The sequence below is a fragment of the Chiloscyllium plagiosum genome, chromosome 21 (assembly GCF_004010195.1).
Source record: "Chiloscyllium plagiosum isolate BGI_BamShark_2017 chromosome 21, ASM401019v2, whole genome shotgun sequence".
Lineage (NCBI taxonomy): Eukaryota > Metazoa > Chordata > Chondrichthyes > Orectolobiformes > Hemiscylliidae > Chiloscyllium > Chiloscyllium plagiosum.
Window position 1 is genome coordinate 52,517,276 of NC_057730.1, and position 16,892 is coordinate 52,534,167.

The 16,892-nt window shown below is 38.3% G+C and overlaps 1 protein-coding gene across 1 annotated transcript in view; it reads left to right on the forward strand.

Annotated features, from left to right (window-relative positions):
- Nucleotides 1–16,892, forward strand: part of dnah3 (dynein axonemal heavy chain 3) — a 191,003-nt gene that overhangs the window by 170,447 nt on the left and 3,664 nt on the right. The window contains exons 50-57 of the mRNA XM_043712084.1: nt 786–984; nt 3,906–6,047; nt 7,621–7,846; nt 8,706–8,950; nt 9,220–9,336; nt 9,476–9,633; nt 13,601–13,768; nt 16,688–16,830. Of these exons, the coding sequence (XP_043568019.1) occupies nt 786–984; nt 3,906–6,047; nt 7,621–7,846; nt 8,706–8,950; nt 9,220–9,336; nt 9,476–9,633; nt 13,601–13,768; nt 16,688–16,830 (3,398 nt within the window). The remainder of the gene's footprint in view (nt 1–785; nt 985–3,905; nt 6,048–7,620; nt 7,847–8,705; nt 8,951–9,219; nt 9,337–9,475; nt 9,634–13,600; nt 13,769–16,687; nt 16,831–16,892) is intronic.

Here is a 16,892-nt window from a genome sequence, read left to right on the forward strand (position 1 = left end):
ACCATCCCCACTCCAGGCCTGACTACCCCCACTCCAGGCCTCTGACCGTCCCCACTCCAGGCCTGACTACCCCCACTCCAGGCCCCTGACCATCCCCACTCCAGGCCCCTGACCATCCCCACTCCAGGCCCATGGCTGCCCCACTCTGGCCATCCTTGCTCCACTTGGTCCCACTCTCTGGCATCCCCACTCTGGGCCACTAGCAGAAGAGTAAAAAGACAGAAGACATAAAAAAAACACACAAAAGAAAGAAAACAAAACAGGAAAAAGAAAGCAATATCAGTGTGGAGGAATGGATGGAGCAGATGAGTTCCATCTGAAGTGACCTACTCCACTGCTTGGATCTATAACAGGACCTGATTTCTGACTCTGCTGCTTAAATTAGTGTCTCCTTCCATTATATAACATAGGATTGTCAAGATGTACCAATGACATTTGAAGATAAATTGCTGGATATTTCACTAAGAAAATTAATGAGTTCTCAAAATTAGTTGGGAAATTATATTTTTACAAGGGAATCTTTGCTAATATTACTTTGCTTGATGGATGTTATTAAGCATTTTGTGGACGCATTTAAAAGGATTGATGTGTTATTGAAGTGTAGGGAGGAACTTGGGAACTGAAATTGTGTTCTCAGAAATGAGCAGCTGATGAGAATGGGTGCTCTTGTGTTTTTTGTAGGCAAGTTTGCTTTTTAAAAATTTTATGCAACCTGAGATATTTTACATTACATCGAAAATTGATTTTGTAATGTTCCACTTTCATTCTTTGGAATGATTTTCCAGGATGAATGTGAAGGTGATCTTGCGGAAGCCATGCCCGCACTTGAAGCAGCTGTGTCTGCCCTGGATACCTTGAAGCCTGCTGATATCACGGTTGTGAAGACAATGCAAAATCCACCGGGCCCCATAAAGTTGGTGATGGAAAGTATCTGTGTGATAAAAGGGATCAAACCAGAACGAAAACCAGATCCAACTGGATCAGGTATGTGATTTACTTCATCAAAACATTAATCCTCTCAGCATAACTGTTGACAATTAATATTAATGTAATTGCAGTCAGGGAAGCCAAAGGAATGGCCATGCTAGAAGATCTGATTACAGACTATTTTTTAATATTCATTCACAGGATGAGAGTATTGCTGGCTAAGTCAGCATTTATTGACCATCCCAGAGGGCAGTTAAGGTCGGGAGTCATGTGTAAATAAGGATGGCAGTTTCCTTCCCTAAGGGACATTAAAGATGGATTTTTACTGACGATTGAGATTGGTTCCATGGTGATCATTAGACTCTTAATTCCAGATTTCTATTGAATTCAAATTCCACTATCTGCTGTGGATTTGAACTCAAGTCCTCAGAACATTACCTGGATTAATCTGTGGATTAATAGTCCAGCGATAATACCACAAGGCAGTTGCCTCATCCATTGAAATAGATCTTCTTTGATTTGATTTATTATTGTCATATGTACCTCGGTACAATGAAAAGTTTTGTTTTGCGTGCAGTACAGGCAGATTGTACCATACAAAGTGCATCAGGGTAATAGAACAGAGCGAGGAATATAACATTATGGCTGCAGGGAACGTGCACAAGGAGCAGGATCAACATTAAATTTAATATTTGAGAAGTCCATTCAGAAGTCAGGGAAGAAGATGTTCTTGAATGTGTACTTAACTTTTTGTATTTTCTGCCTGTTGGAAGAGTTTGGAAGAGATTATAATCGGGGTGGGAGGGGTCTTTGATTATATTGGCTGCCTTTTCGAGATAGCAAGAAGTATAGATGGAGCCAATGGATGGAAGGTTGGTTTGTGTGATGGACTGGACTGTGTTCACAACTCTCTATAGTTTCTTATGGTCCTGGACAGAGCAGTTGTCATACCAAGCCGTGATGCATCCAGATGTTAGAACTGGGAGGAAAGAGCTGATCTCCTTGTTATGAGTAGTTTGTTATTTGGAATAAAAATATTTATGTAGTGTCCATTGGATGTCCACTGGTGTCCACTATGTGACCACTGCAGAGTAGACTAATTAGTAAAGTTAGATCACATGGGATTCAGGAAGAGCTTGCCAATTGGATAAAAGATTTGCTTGATGGTAGGAAACAGAGAATGGGTCGTGGAGGGTCGTTTTCCGGACTGGAGCCCTGTGGCTAGTGGTGTCCCTAAGAGATCGGTGCTGTGTCCACTTTTGTTTGTAATTTATATAACTGATATGGATAAGGATTTAGGAGGCATGGTTAACAAATTTGCAGATGATGCCTAATTTGATGGTATAGTGGACAGTGAGGAAAGTTATCTAAGATTACAGTGCAATCTTGATCAATGGTCCAGTGGACTGAGGAGTAGTAGATGGAGTTTAATTTGGATAATTGTGAGCTATTGCATTTTGGTAAAACAAACACTGGGCAGGACTTATACAGATAATGGTAGGTCCCCAGGTAGTGTTGTAGAACAGAGAGACCTAAAGGTGCAGGCACTATGAAAGTTGTGTTACATTTGACAGGGTGGTTAAGAAGGCATTCCGTGTGCTTGCTTTCATTGCTGGTGAAGCCATTTTTGGAGTATTGTGTGCAGTTTTGGTTGCCCTACTATAGGAAGGATATTATTACATTGGAGAGAGCTCAGAAAGGATTTACCAGGCTGTTGCTGGATTGGAGCATTTGAGTTATAAGGAGAGGTATTTTTTCACTGGAGCATAGGTGGTTGAGGGGTGGCATTATAGAGGTTTATAAAATCATGAATGGAATAGATAAGATGAATAGAAAAGGTCTTTCCCCTGGGGGAGTTCAAAACTAGGGGGCATTTTTAAGGTAAGAAGAGGAAGATTTGAAAGGCATCTGAGGGGCAACTTTTTCACACAGAGGATGGTTTCTATGTGGAATGAACTGCCAGAGGAAATGGTAGATGCAGGTACAGTTCCAACATTTAAAAGACATTTGAATAGGTACATGAATAGGAAATGTTTAGAGGGATATAGACCAAACACAGGAAAATGGGACTAATTTAGTTTGGAAAACTTGGTCAGCATGAACAAGTTGGACTGAAAGGTCTGTTTCCATGCTGTATGACTCTATGATACTGGACACACAGCCAATAACTAATTGCTCACTGCATACAATTTTGGTTCTATTATCCTCTGCTCGATACGCAGTCTCAGTATTAGATCTGGTGGCTGCAAATATGGGTTCCAGCTTCATTGTCATCTTCCCATTCCTCCATCTTTTACTGTTTGATTGGACTGGCAAATATACATTGACCTAAAAAGAGCTTGCAACATAACTGATATTACAGTCATTTCTCCTGAAGGCCTATTTTCTGACAAATTGGTAATAGTGACATATTTATTTGATAAATTTGAATTAAGATTTTGAATGTAGGATTTTACAAAAGCCTAGACTAATGGCAACCAGGTGACCACTGTCAATTATTTAAAAAACCCGTCTGATTCACTAATGTCCTTTCAGGAAGGAAATCTGCCATCCTTACCTGGTCTGGCCTTATGTGACTCCAGATTGACAGCAATCTGGTTGACTCTTACATGCCCTCTGGGCAATTAGGGATGGGTAATAAATGGTGACCCTTCCAGTGACACACATATGACCAAAAGATCATAAAAATAGGAACAGGTGTAGGCCATTCAGCCCCTCGAGCCTGGTCCACATTCAACAGAATAATGGCTGATCCGACATTCCTTGTGTCCACTTTTTCAAGTTTTCTCTATAACCTTTGATTACCCTATGATCAAGAATCTATCCAATTTAGCCCAAGAGAAAATGAACCAAAACCAAATGATCATAATTAGCAGATCTCTCCAGTTGAGATAAGCTGAAATTCTTACAATAGAGAGAAAAAAAAAATCAAAGTTTAAGTTACAGTTCATGTTGACTTTCTCTTCATTCTCACTCAGGTAAAATGATTGAGGATTACTGGGGCCCATCTAAGAAACTCCTTGGTGACCTTAAATTCCTGGAAAGCCTGAAGACATTCGACAAGGACAATATTCCACCTGCTATCATGAAGAGAATCAGAGAGAGGTTTATAGATCATCCAGACTTTCAACCGTCTGTCATTAAAAATGTGTCATCTGCCTGTGAGGGCTTGTGTAAATGGGTCAGGGCCATGGAAGTGTACGAGCGTGTCATCAAGGTGGTTGGCCCAAAACGTGAGCGACTGAGGATAGCCGAAGAGGAGTTTGCTGTTCAGATGGAGATGCTGAATGTGAAACGGGGAGAGTTGAAGGCTTTGGAGGACAAGCTGCAGGCGTTGAATGATGATTTTGAAATTATGAATAACAGAAAGAAGGATTTAGAAGACAACATAGAGCTCTGCTCACAAAAACTTGTACGTGCTGAAAAGCTGATTGGTGGACTTGGCGGAGAAAAGGACAGGTGGACTGAAGCTGCCCGACTTTTAGGAATTAAACACAAAGATCTAACTGGTGACGTGCTTCTGTCATCGGGCACTGTAGCCTATTTAGGGGCCTTCACAGTAGAATATCGTCATGAATGCCAAAGTGAGTGGCAGATCCTGTGCAAGGAGAGATTAATCCCTTGTTCAGATGAATTTTCCCTCAGTAGCATATTAGGAGACCTTGTGAAAATCCGTGCTTGGCAAATTGCTGGGCTACCAGTTGATGCTTTTTCTATTGACAATGGGATAATTATATCAAACTCAAGAAGATGGCCCTTAATGATTGATCCGCAAGGTCAAGCAAATAAGTGGGTCAAAAATATGGAGAAAAACAACAGACTCGGAGTAATAAAATTATCAGACACTAACTACGTTAGGACTTTGGAAAATGCCATCCAATTTGGCCACCCATTGTTATTGGAAAACATTGGGGAAGAGCTGGATCCCATGCTTGAACCAGTGCTACTGAAACAAACTTATAAACAGCAGGGAGTCGAGGTCATGAAGTTAGGGGAGAATGTAATTGAATATTCACATGACTTTAAATTCTATATTACCACTCGTTTGAGAAACCCACATTATCTCCCGGAAGTAGCAGTAAAGGTTTGTCTTTTAAACTTCATGATTACACCCTTGGGACTTGAAGACCAATTGTTGGGCATTGTAGCTGCCAAAGAAAAGCCTGAGTTAGAAGAAAAGAAGAATCTGTTGATATTAGAGAGTGCAAAAAATAAAAAGCAACTCAAGGAGATTGAGGACAAGATTCTCGAAGTCTTGTCATCGTCGCAAGGAAATATCTTGGAAGACGAAACTGCCATTAAAGTGCTATCTTCTTCTAAACTGCTCTCGGAGGAAATATCTGAAAAACAACAAATTGCAACCGCAACAGAGAGGGAAATAGACATCACACGGATGGGTTACAAGCCTGTTGCTGTACATTCATCTATTATTTTCTTTTGCATCTCTGATTTAGCTCACATTGAACCTATGTATCAGTACTCACTGACCTGGTTCATTAACTTGTACATGCAGTCAATTGCAAACAGTAAGAAGAGTGAAAATGTGGCTAAAAGAATTTTAGCTATAACAGAGCATTTCACACTTAGTATCTATAACAATGTCTGCCGTTCTCTGTTTGAAAAGGACAAATTACTTTTTTCACTGCTGCTTAATGTGGGGATAATGAAAGGTAATGGAGAGATTGATGAAGAACTGTGGCGTTTTCTGTTAACGGGAGGTGTGGCTCTTGACAATCCATTTCCCAATCCAGCTTCTGAATGGCTATCAGAAAAAAGCTGGTCAGAGATTGTCCGGACCTCTGGTCTGCCAAACCTGGAAGATCTAATGGATCACGTGATTGAAAACATAGACCAGTGGAAAAAGATTTATGATTCTGCCAAACCTCATGAAGAAACACTTCCAGATAACTGGAGTTCCTTAAAAGGAATGGATCATTTGATTGTTATCAGATGCTTCCGACCAGACAAAATTATTCCAGCAGTGCAGCAATTCATTGCAAATACAATGGGAAAAACATTCATCGAACCTCCAACATTTGACCTCGGCGGCAGTTACAATGACTCCCATTGCTGTGCACCTTTGATTTTCATTCTTTCTCCTGGAGCTGATCCCATGGCAGGTAAACTGGTTGAATCATTTATCCATCAGCCTTTGGGGAAACAATTAAATTGGATCTAAGGAATAGACTTGTTTTCATTCGTTTGTGGGACTTAGATGTCGCTGGCTAGGCCAACATTTAATGCCCCACTACTCGTTACTCTTCAGAAGTGGTAGTGAGCTATCTTTTTGAACCATTGCAGTCCATTTGGTGCAGGTACACCCATGTTACTTTTGACCCAGTAATATTGAAGGAATGGTGATGTAGTTCCAAGTCAGGATGGTGAGTAGATTGACGGGTGGTGGCATTCACACATATCTGTTGCAGTTGTCCTTCCAGATCGTAGTGGTCATGGGGTTAGGAGGTGAATATTTTATAGACTCTTATTTTAATCAAGGTGTGCTTTCTTTACAGTGGTAGATAATATCAAACAATATAAATAGCTAACTGTAATCTTATGTTAATGCAATATGATCAAAGGGTATAAATGTTTGATTTACTGTATGTTATTTATTTGTTTTTAAGTTGAGAGATGTTTCCTCTGCTTTTAAAACTAACTTGCTGCTACTTTTAGTTTGAATGGTGACTTACGTTACCAATCATTTGGGGAACTTTTTTTTATTCTTTCATGAACTGTGGGTATTACTGACTGGGCCAGCACTTACTGAGCATCCCTTGACGAGGTGGTGGTCCGCACGGAGTAGGTAGATCTATGATACTATCAGGGATGGAATTCCAGGATTTTGATACAGTGAAGGTGTAGCGATGTTTACAAGTCAGGATAGTGAGTAGCTTGGAGGGGAACTTTCAAGTGGTGCTGTACAATGCAAATGTTGCCCTTGTCCTCCTATACAGTCGACGTTGCAAGATGGTTGGTTTGTGAAGCAGTGTGAAGCCAACAGCATGGGTTCGATCCCCACTTTGGCTGATGTTACTATGAAGGACTCACCTTCTCAACCTCTCCCCTTGCTTCAGATATGGTGGCCCCCAGATTAAATCACCACCAGCCGTGTGTCTAATAAGAGAGCAGCTCTATGGTCTGCTAAGATTATGTCCGACTTGACACATTCGATGTTGGGTTTGTAGGGAGCCGTCAAGAGTCTCGGTGTGTTGCTACAATCCATCTTGTACACGTTGCTGTCACTGTGGGTTGGTGGTGAAGGGATACAAGTTGAAGATTGTGGATGGGGTGCCACAAAAGAGAGCTGCTTTCCCCTGGATGGTTTCAAGTTTCTTAAGAGTTGTTGAAATTCCCATCCAGACAAGTGGAGAGTATTCCGTCATGCTCTGATTTGTGCCTTTTAGATGGTAGGTAGGTTTTGGAGAGTAGTGAATTACTTCTCACAGAATTCCTAGCCTCTGATAATTATAAATGTCTTGAGTCTCTTTTTAATATTTACATGTAAAATATGGAGTCAAACAGGAGCCCTTCTGTGAAATTCATCCCTATTCTTACACTGTTCATGAGCAACATCATCTGTGCAGTTGAGAATTAAGTGGTGAAAACTCTCATCAATTTTTGAACTTGTAAAGTGCCTGTAGCATTATAATGTTCTTACAGTTATATTCATGAATATTTATTCTACATTCTCAGGCTTGCTTAAGTTTGCAGATGATGTTGGCATGGGTGGAGAAAACACACAAACAATATCACTCGGTCAAGGTCAGGGACCTATCGCTGCACAAATGATTGAGAATGGTCTTATAAGTGGATCTTGGGTCGTATTACAGAACTGCCATCTTGCAACCAGCTGGATGCCCACATTGGAGAAAATCTGTGAGGAGGTGATAATACCAGAAAACACCCACAAGGACTTCAGGTACAATTTTAAAAAAAAATTCTGTTCAATATTTATAATTTATTATTGATTTTAACTTTAATAATTGGGAAAGAAAATCTTTTTTCTTGTATAAGGTTGCACTAGTTAAAGCGTTTATCACATTTTCTTTTATCTTTTTCCACAATCCTGGGCTAATGGATTGGCCGGATTGGATTACATTTTTAAAAAATGTGAAGTCACATTTTTAGCAGAGGTTAGGGATGACATTGGGAATTTAGGACCGTGGGACAACAATGTATTTTATAAAATAAAAAGATTGCAACTCTCATTCAGATGATGTAATGCAAATGTGAGGAGATGAAAATTGAACTTTTATTGGAACATTGTAGATTACAGTTCAATATGATAATACTGTTGAAAATTATGGATGGTGGTACATATTAAATAGGAATCAATCTGTTTTGAGTTGTTGAAGGTTCTGTTGTTCAGGATTATCATGGTTTATCATTTCCTGACTAATTTTTCTGAGATCTTTCCGATTGTAAGGTAACATTTTTGTCATGTTATATATAATTTACTTGAATGGCTTAATTATGAGCTTGTTTAAGCTGTCCTAACTGTAATTTCATCAACCATACGTAGTTCAGACATAATCTAATTAAACAGTAGGAAAGGACATAAAGGACTGAATGGTCTAATGCTAACTGTGTCCATTATTAATTCCAGTACAATGAGCTTTAGCTTGTGATTTTAGGCTTCTTTTTAGAATGCAATTGAGATATAAATGTTAAAGATGCAAAAGATTTAGAATTTTGAATTGTTTTAAAACATTTTACAATACGTACTGTACACATTATACATCATGTGCCAATTAAATAAAAAAAACTTGTCTTTTTAGGCTGTGGCTCACCAGTTACCCATCAGACAAGTTTCCTGTCAGTATTCTTCAGAATGGGGTCAAGATGACAAATGAGCCTCCAAAGGGACTCAGGGCAAATATGCTTCGTTCGTATCTCAATGATCCAATCTCAGATGCTACTTTCTTCAATAGCTGTGACAAACCTGAAATCTGGGAAAAACTTCTATTTGGGCTTTGCTTTTTCCATGCTCTAGTACAAGAAAGGAGGAATTTTGGTCCTTTAGGTGAGCCTCCCATCAGTAAATTAAAACAATATTTACATAGGATACATTCTAATGTATTTGTGGCTTTTGAAATGTTTGTGACAAATGTGCCTTTGCACATGATAGATCGATTTAACATAATCCAGGTTCTAAATTGTGCTTTTTTGCGTAACTTCCAGTCTGGAAGTAAAAAAAAAAGTTAGGATTTATTGGTTTTAAGCATGTAAATGTTTAGGATGGACTATGAATACAGACTGATATTTTGTTGCTTTGCAACAATTTTTTAACAGGTTGGAATATCCCTTACGAATTTAATGAGTCTGATCTGAGAATAAGTACAAGACAGATCCAGATGTTTCTGAATGAATATGAGGAGGTACCACTGGACGCTTTAACATACTTAACAGGTAAAGGTTATACCAGATGATTCAGTTTGTTCACAGATAGTAATTAATTTAAAATTTATTTTAAATCAATTAATAAAGGTGGTGATGTTAGTCATTCTACAAATTTCATCAGATTTTGTGTATTTCTTTATTCTTAAAGGTGAATGTAACTATGGTGGTAGAGTTACAGATGACAAAGACAGGCGTTTGCTTTTGTCTCTCTTATCCATTATATACAACAAGGACCTAATATACCAAGACAAATATAAGCTTGCACCTGGTGAGATTTACTATGTCCCACCACATGGTCCTTATCAGGTAAGCAATTATTTATTCAAATTTGAGACAAACACTTTTCTTAAATATGCACCATAATTCTATTATGCAATATTCCTTTCCTTTCTTTGGAGAGGGTGCAAGAAAGGTTTACCAGGATGTTGTCTGGATTGGTGTCTATTAGCTGTAAGGAGAGGTTGGACAAACTTCAATTGTTTTCGTTAGGGCATTGGCGGCTGAGGGACAACCTGATATAAGTATGTATATAAAATTATGAAAGGTACGGATACGGTGGGTATTGGGAGTCTTTATCTCAGGGTGGAGATGTCAAATACTAGAGGCATACGTTTAAGGTGAGAGGGGGTAAGTTAATAAGTGGTTGTGAGTTTAGATGCCACTGTAGAGACTTGAACACAAAATTTAGTGCAGTGTTGAGGGAGAGCTTCACTGTCAGAGTTGCTTACATTTGGATGAGATATCAATCTGATGTCTATTTTCCTTCCTCTGGTGCATGTAAAAAATCCCACGGTGGCACAGTGGTTAGCATTCCTGTCTCGCAGTGCCAGGGACCAAGGTTCACTTTCAGTCTTGGGTGACTGTATGGACGAAGTAAAATATCACACAACACCAGGTTATAGTCCAACAGGTTTTTTTGGAAGCACAAGCTTTTGGAGTGCTGCTCCTTTGTCAGGTAGCTGATGGAACAGAGGATAGATAGGACACAGAATCTATAGCAAAATATCATAGTGTCATACAACTGATGTAATATGTTGAACAAACCTAGATTACTGTTAAGTCTTTCATCTTTTAGAATGGGTTGCAGGTTTCAATTCATTAATAGGTAAATCCCAGAACTTATTTCAAGTCACATTTCCGAGATAACTTAAGGTTTTAACAAAAAATGGTTACATCTCAGTTCAGACAATGCATTAAAGGTGTGAGGTTAGAGTCTGTATATATTCCAATCTTGAGTCAGACTGGTTCTATTTCCAAACTAGGAATTTATAAAATGTCACATAGATTGACTGCCTACAGATTATGTGTGATTATGTTGAAGAGAGTGAAAAATTTCCTCAGTGGTCATTTAAATATTCATGACGACAATGTCACTAAAGTAAAATTTGTCTCATTAGCACTTTGTGGAATTTACTGATGCATAAATTGGCTGCCATGTTTTTAACAACAGTGACTAGTTTAAAAATACAGTACTCCATTGGCTATTAATTGCTTCGGGACATCCTGAGGTTGTCAAATGTACTTTATAAATGTCATTTTTATTATTTTCTCCAAAGGAGGTGAGATGAAGGTTGGTTTCAATTATCTCAAGGCTGTGAAGTTAACTTTTATCCCTAAACACATGTAGCAGCCCAGATGTTGTGAATGAGGTTGGTTTAGTTCAGTTGGCTGAATGGCTAGTTTGCTATGCACAATTTTGCCAACAATGTGGGCTCACTTCCTGTTCCAGCTGAGGTCCCATCTTCTTAATCTCACCTGGTCACATGGTGACCTTCAGGTTAACCTCTCCACTAGTTCTCTCTCTCTCAAATGAAAGAGTGGACTATCTACAGGTCAGGCAGTGAAGGGGAGTAAAGGACAGTATAGCGTTTTGATAATCACAAAGTGCATACTTACAGTCAATCAATGTGAACATGTAATGATTTGATTGCATATTATAATCATATGCAAGTTTGAATATGATTGGATAATCTAGCTACATATACTATCTTGGAATGTAAGTAGATGGAATACTATTGGATAGAGGTAAGAGTGTATAAACGTGAGACTAAGTATGTAAGTCAGTTCGCAGAGCTGAAAGGTTTGTTTCATGACTAGGTAACATCAGTGAGAGTCTCCAGTGAAGCACTGGTGGTCTGTCCCACCTCTCTATTTATAGATACATATTTATCATCAACCTGAGCTACAAATCTGCTCAAGAAATGCTAAAAGTATGACTGTTTAGCGGAAACTGTTATCTGTTTAAATAGTATAAAACCATTGTCTTGCAGCAAATTGAAGCATTGTACGGTACCTTTGATCCCTCAGATACATGCATGAATAAACACTTTGGTTTCTTTGCCTAAGTCTCATTTAGTCTTTAAGGAATCAAGAGGTTAAAAACTTTCTTTCAGTGAGGTAGCTTTTAGAAATAATAAATCTGGACAAAATTAAGTCACTTGGGAAAAAGCAGTTTAAGGAATACGAGAATGGATTTGTTAATAGTACATTGAGTTTAACTAACTTGCTTAAGTTTTTTGACATGTATGTCCAAAAGGCATTTAATGAAGAGCCTCATAAGAACTTGAGAACAAAGTTACAACTCAAGGAATGAAAGGGACTGTGGAAGCACAGATACTGAATGACAGAAAACAAACAGTAATGGCAAAGTTACTTTTTGGACTAGAGGAAGATTTATCAATGAGTTTCCCAGGGATAACTGTTAGACCCCCGATTTTACTGATATATATTGATGATCTAGACTTTGGTGTTCAGGGCACAATTTCAATAATTATGTATGATGTGAAACTAAGAAGTATTAAGAACCATGAAGAATGGTCTAGAACTTCAAAAGGTTGGTGGAATGGGCAAATGGCAGATGAAATGTAATGAGAGAAGTGTGAAGTGAATAATTTTGATAGAAGAAATGCATAAATAATAAAACATAAAGGGAGAAAGGATGTACTGGCACTAGAGGGGGTGCAGAGGCAGTTGATTCCAGAATTGAGGGGGTTGGCTTATAAGGAGAGACAGAATAGACAGATCATATTCACTGGGAGGGAGGATAGAAACATACAAAAAGGGAATAGATACTTAGACGTAGAGAGGTTGTTTCCACTGGCAGATGAAACTAGGACAAGAGGGCATAGCCTCAAAATTAAGAGCAGATTTAGGACTGAATTGAGAAGGAATTTCTTCACCCAGACGGTTGGGAATTAATGGAATTTCCTGACCAGTGAAGTAGTTGATGCTACTTCAGTAAATGTTTTTGAAGCTAAAGTAGTTTTTTTTAAACAATAAAGGAATTAAGTGTTATGGTGAGACAGGGAGTAGGTGGAGCTGAGGCCACGAAAGGATCAGCCATGGTCTTACTGAATGGCGGAGCAGGGTCAAAGATGGCCTACTCCTGCTCCTAGTTCTTATGAGATTCTAAAGGGTGTGGAAGAAATATGTGGATATATATGTTCATAAATCATTGAAGGATAGGGTGAGAGCTTGTTTAATAAAAAGTTACATTACTCCTAAGAAAAACACTGGTTCGGCCTCAACAGGCACATTGTAAGTGTAGAAAGTTGTGAAGACATTAGTGAGAGTTCCAGGGATGAGGAACTTCAATCACACAGGCAGTTTGGAGAATCATGGATTGTCCCTCTGCAGAAGTTTGAAAAAATTAATCAAGTTACTAAAACTCACAAGAGGTCTGAACAGTGTAGATATGAAGAGACTGCCACCATTGGTGGAATAATCAAGAAACAGTGGGTACTGATTTAAGATAACTAGCAGAGGTAGCAATGGAGACATGAGGAAAAACGTTTCCACACAGTGAGTGGTTAGGGCCTTGATCACATTCTCAGAATGTGTAGTGGAACAGGGTCAATTGGGACTTTCAAAAGAGATTTGGAAAAGGAAGAAAATTGCAGGACTACAGGGGAAAAAATGGGGGAGTGACACTCAGTGAATTGTTACTTCAGAAGGTCAGCACAGACACTTTGGGCTGTATGACTTTCTTCAGTAACTACTGTATGAATTAGCAGCAATATTATCCAGTTGATCCATTACTTTTGATACTAAATCTACACTTAAAAGGGCAGTTTTAGTTATACATCAAAAGTGGAGAAACATGTAGATGAGTCCCACTCCGCTTAGTTCTGATCCTAACTAGTGTCTGTATGAAGAAGCCCTAAAGGGGAGTAATATATGGAGGGGAAGTGAATTATAGATGGAAACATGAGTTCCACACGCACTTAATCAAAATATTCTCATTTTTAAAATTATCCTTATTTCCAATTTTCAGTCATATATTGACTACTTACGAACTCTACCAACTGTGGCCCATCCCGAGGTCTTTGGACTTCATGAAAATGCTGATATTACAAAGGATAACCAGGAGACTAATCAGCTTTTTGATGGGGTGTTGCTAACTCTTCCCAGACAGAGTGGCGGTGCTGGTAAATCACCTCAAGTAAGCTAATACAATTTTAAGATGCATTACCAAAGATTAAATACTTTAAACCTTAATTTTTATATTAAAATTACAAAAGCAGCAACTTTAAATGTTTTTAAAGTTTTAAAATACATTTGAAAACTGTTTATGGTAAAATATCTTTATAAGCCAGTTATTAGTTTGGAAAATGAACAGTGTAAAATTTTGAATTTAGGGATCAATTACACTTTTGTTTTGGATAGCAATTCTGAGTTGTCAATGTTATTCCATGATTTCCTTTTTAAGCCTATTCAGAAATGCTGCATGCTTTGAATCATGCACACATTATAGCATGTTAAGAATAATGTCTTAATTAATTGGTAAAAATACAAAAAGGTTTATCCTGAAAAGAAATTTAACTTCTGTGCAACAGAGTGTCCAGGAGGTCTATAGGTAAAATAATCACCTTAGGTGCAAAATAAGTTACAACATGACAAGTTAATTTGGCCTAAATGGTTTGCATAACATTTACTATTGACATGAGAGATATTCCTATTCACATGTATCTGATATGTTCCCATATCGATGTCATATTTCCTTTGATCCACTTATTCAATCTAATCTTGAATGCTGGCAAGGGTGTGAATTTGGCAGGTTTTGATCATGTTCACTGTTATTAACCCTCTTAAGTCTGACTGCAATTTAAAAGTTTAGTACAAGCACAAATTAACATGGAAGTCCTGAAGTTGCAGTCTGCCATCCCTTTGCAAGAGACTGTTGTAGGCATCCAGAACAGTTGCCCCAGAACCATCTGATTTGGAAAGAACTCAGTTTTTCCTATTCTCATGTTTTAGAAAAAGAATAATTACATTTATCTCCTCCACCCCACTTTTGTTCTTCAAGAACAATTTAGCCAGTGCTGCTGCCTCACTGTTACAGTCATTAAACCTTGTTCAATAAGATGTAATTGGAGTTTTAGCTGTGATCTAAGCCACCATTTTTTCATAATTAAAATGCATTTAAAAATATATTTCAAGTTCTACATTATTCCAACGCATATTTTCAAGTAGTTAACTTCTGATAATCTTTTTAAAAAATGATTTATTGTGCTTTTAATTACCTAATTGCCTGCCGAAAATAATTCTTCATTGTGATTGGCCAGCTTGATGCTTGGCATCCCCATTAAAGAATCCTATAATCAACTGCAGAAAAAGTAAACTGCTCACCACACAGAGATCACTAGTTCTCTTGGTGAATCTGTTTTCAAGGTCAGCAGTGAGTGCATTTGCTTTGCTATTGATTACAAAACTAGAATTATGGTTTCTGTCCCAGACACTCACCCCTGTAGTTGAATTCCACATCTTTATGGTTTCTGTGGTAACAAAGATTCTCTTGCTCACTGTTCTGAATGACCTATATTTAACCTTATGTTCTTTATGCCTCTTTGATTGAAACCCCTTTACTAGTGGAAACCATCTATCTTATCCAATTGGTTCTTATAATTGCCCGATAACATCTTGTTCTCGAGTAAAGAAACCTTCTAAAGCCTTAGTATAGATAGTCATCTTGTAGTACAGAGCTTGGGTATTGATAGAAACAGACATTTATGTCAAGACCTTCTACCTTGTAATCATCAAAACAATTCACAAGAAATACTAAATGGAAAATAACATTTATACTGTATGAGAATTCGGATTGGTTGGCAAGTGGACTGTGATAAGTGCAAGTGTTGCCATGGAAAATGCAACAGTTAACGATGACTGAGGATTAATGGCTAAGCTTTGATTAAATGGCTAAATCATTGCCTTGGGAAATGATCCAAAGAATGGGGTTATCTATTTTGTTGCATTGAAACAAGCAATATATCTCATGCGGGTAACCATTATTCTACTGGATGGCTTTTATGCCCCTAGTTCAGCAAAGGCTTTCAGGGTGAACAAAGAGCAGTATAGGCTGCCTAAGGCACACAATCTTGAAAAACTGGGAAAAACCACTCATCGCACCTTTTTCAAAACAAATGCATAACTGAGGCAACCAATGTCAGCTCCATCTGTTATGGGCTAGGCCCGACCACTCAAAACATTCTTAAACAGGAAGCCCAGACCATAACTTTACAATTTGTTTCAGTAAGTGTACAGTGAAAATTACCAGGAGTGAGGTAGCTAGGTTGATTATCAGGTTTTAAAACATACAAAAGTTTATTCACAAGATTACACAAAGGACAGAATAAAGAACCCTTACAGAACTCATTCTATCCAAACTAGACTTAATTATGCTGTTCTGAATACACACAACAGTCCCAATAAGCAAACCCCCTTAGAACCAGTATAAATTATTGAACAGATACTTACAGTTTGGAGTTAGAAGGGCAGAGACAGAGAGATTGTTTCCGCATGGCTTACTGTTGAACTCCCAATCAGTTCTGGACTGAACTAAACTGCTCAGCGAGAGAGCTGACCACTCCCCTTACATTCTACAGGTCACTGCTAAAACATGACCACTTTGGCCTGAAGTCTCATCTGTTTACATATAAACAAAAGGCCTCTCAAAACCCTTTTCATCTCTGTACCAGTCTGATCGGACCCCAGCCTGGTTTATTACCCCTCTGAAAAAAATCAAGGATAGAGTATCTTTGTGCCAAGGAACAGCTTTTATAATAAAAAAGGGACTAGCTTTGTGACACGTCCCTATGGCAATGCCTTAGGCAATCAGAATGTACCTACCTATGCATTTCAATGTCTATAATGGCCCAACAAATCAGTACTCTCATGCTGTAAAAAAATAGTGTCCCCTTTTCTCAAGTCTGTTTCATGTGCCTTAATTCTGATGAGTGCAAGACAAAAGCCTCAATATCTTGTTTTCTTTTGGTGAAGTTCAAAAATAGTTTTAAAAAAACTGTTAGTTACATTGAGTGAAATCAGAAAAACTTCTTTTCATGAATCTGTATAATAATTTCAGGAGGTTGTTGAAGACTTGGCTGCAGACATCATGTCCAAACTACCTGATGACTTTAATTTGGAAGACGTGATGGTAAAATATCCAGTAGTGTATGAGGAGTCGATGAATACAGTCCTCAGACAAGAACTTATCAGATTCAACAGGTGTGCAACAAAATGTGTTTTCTGTATAACAAAATCACATTCAGGAGAGGTTCAATCCGAAA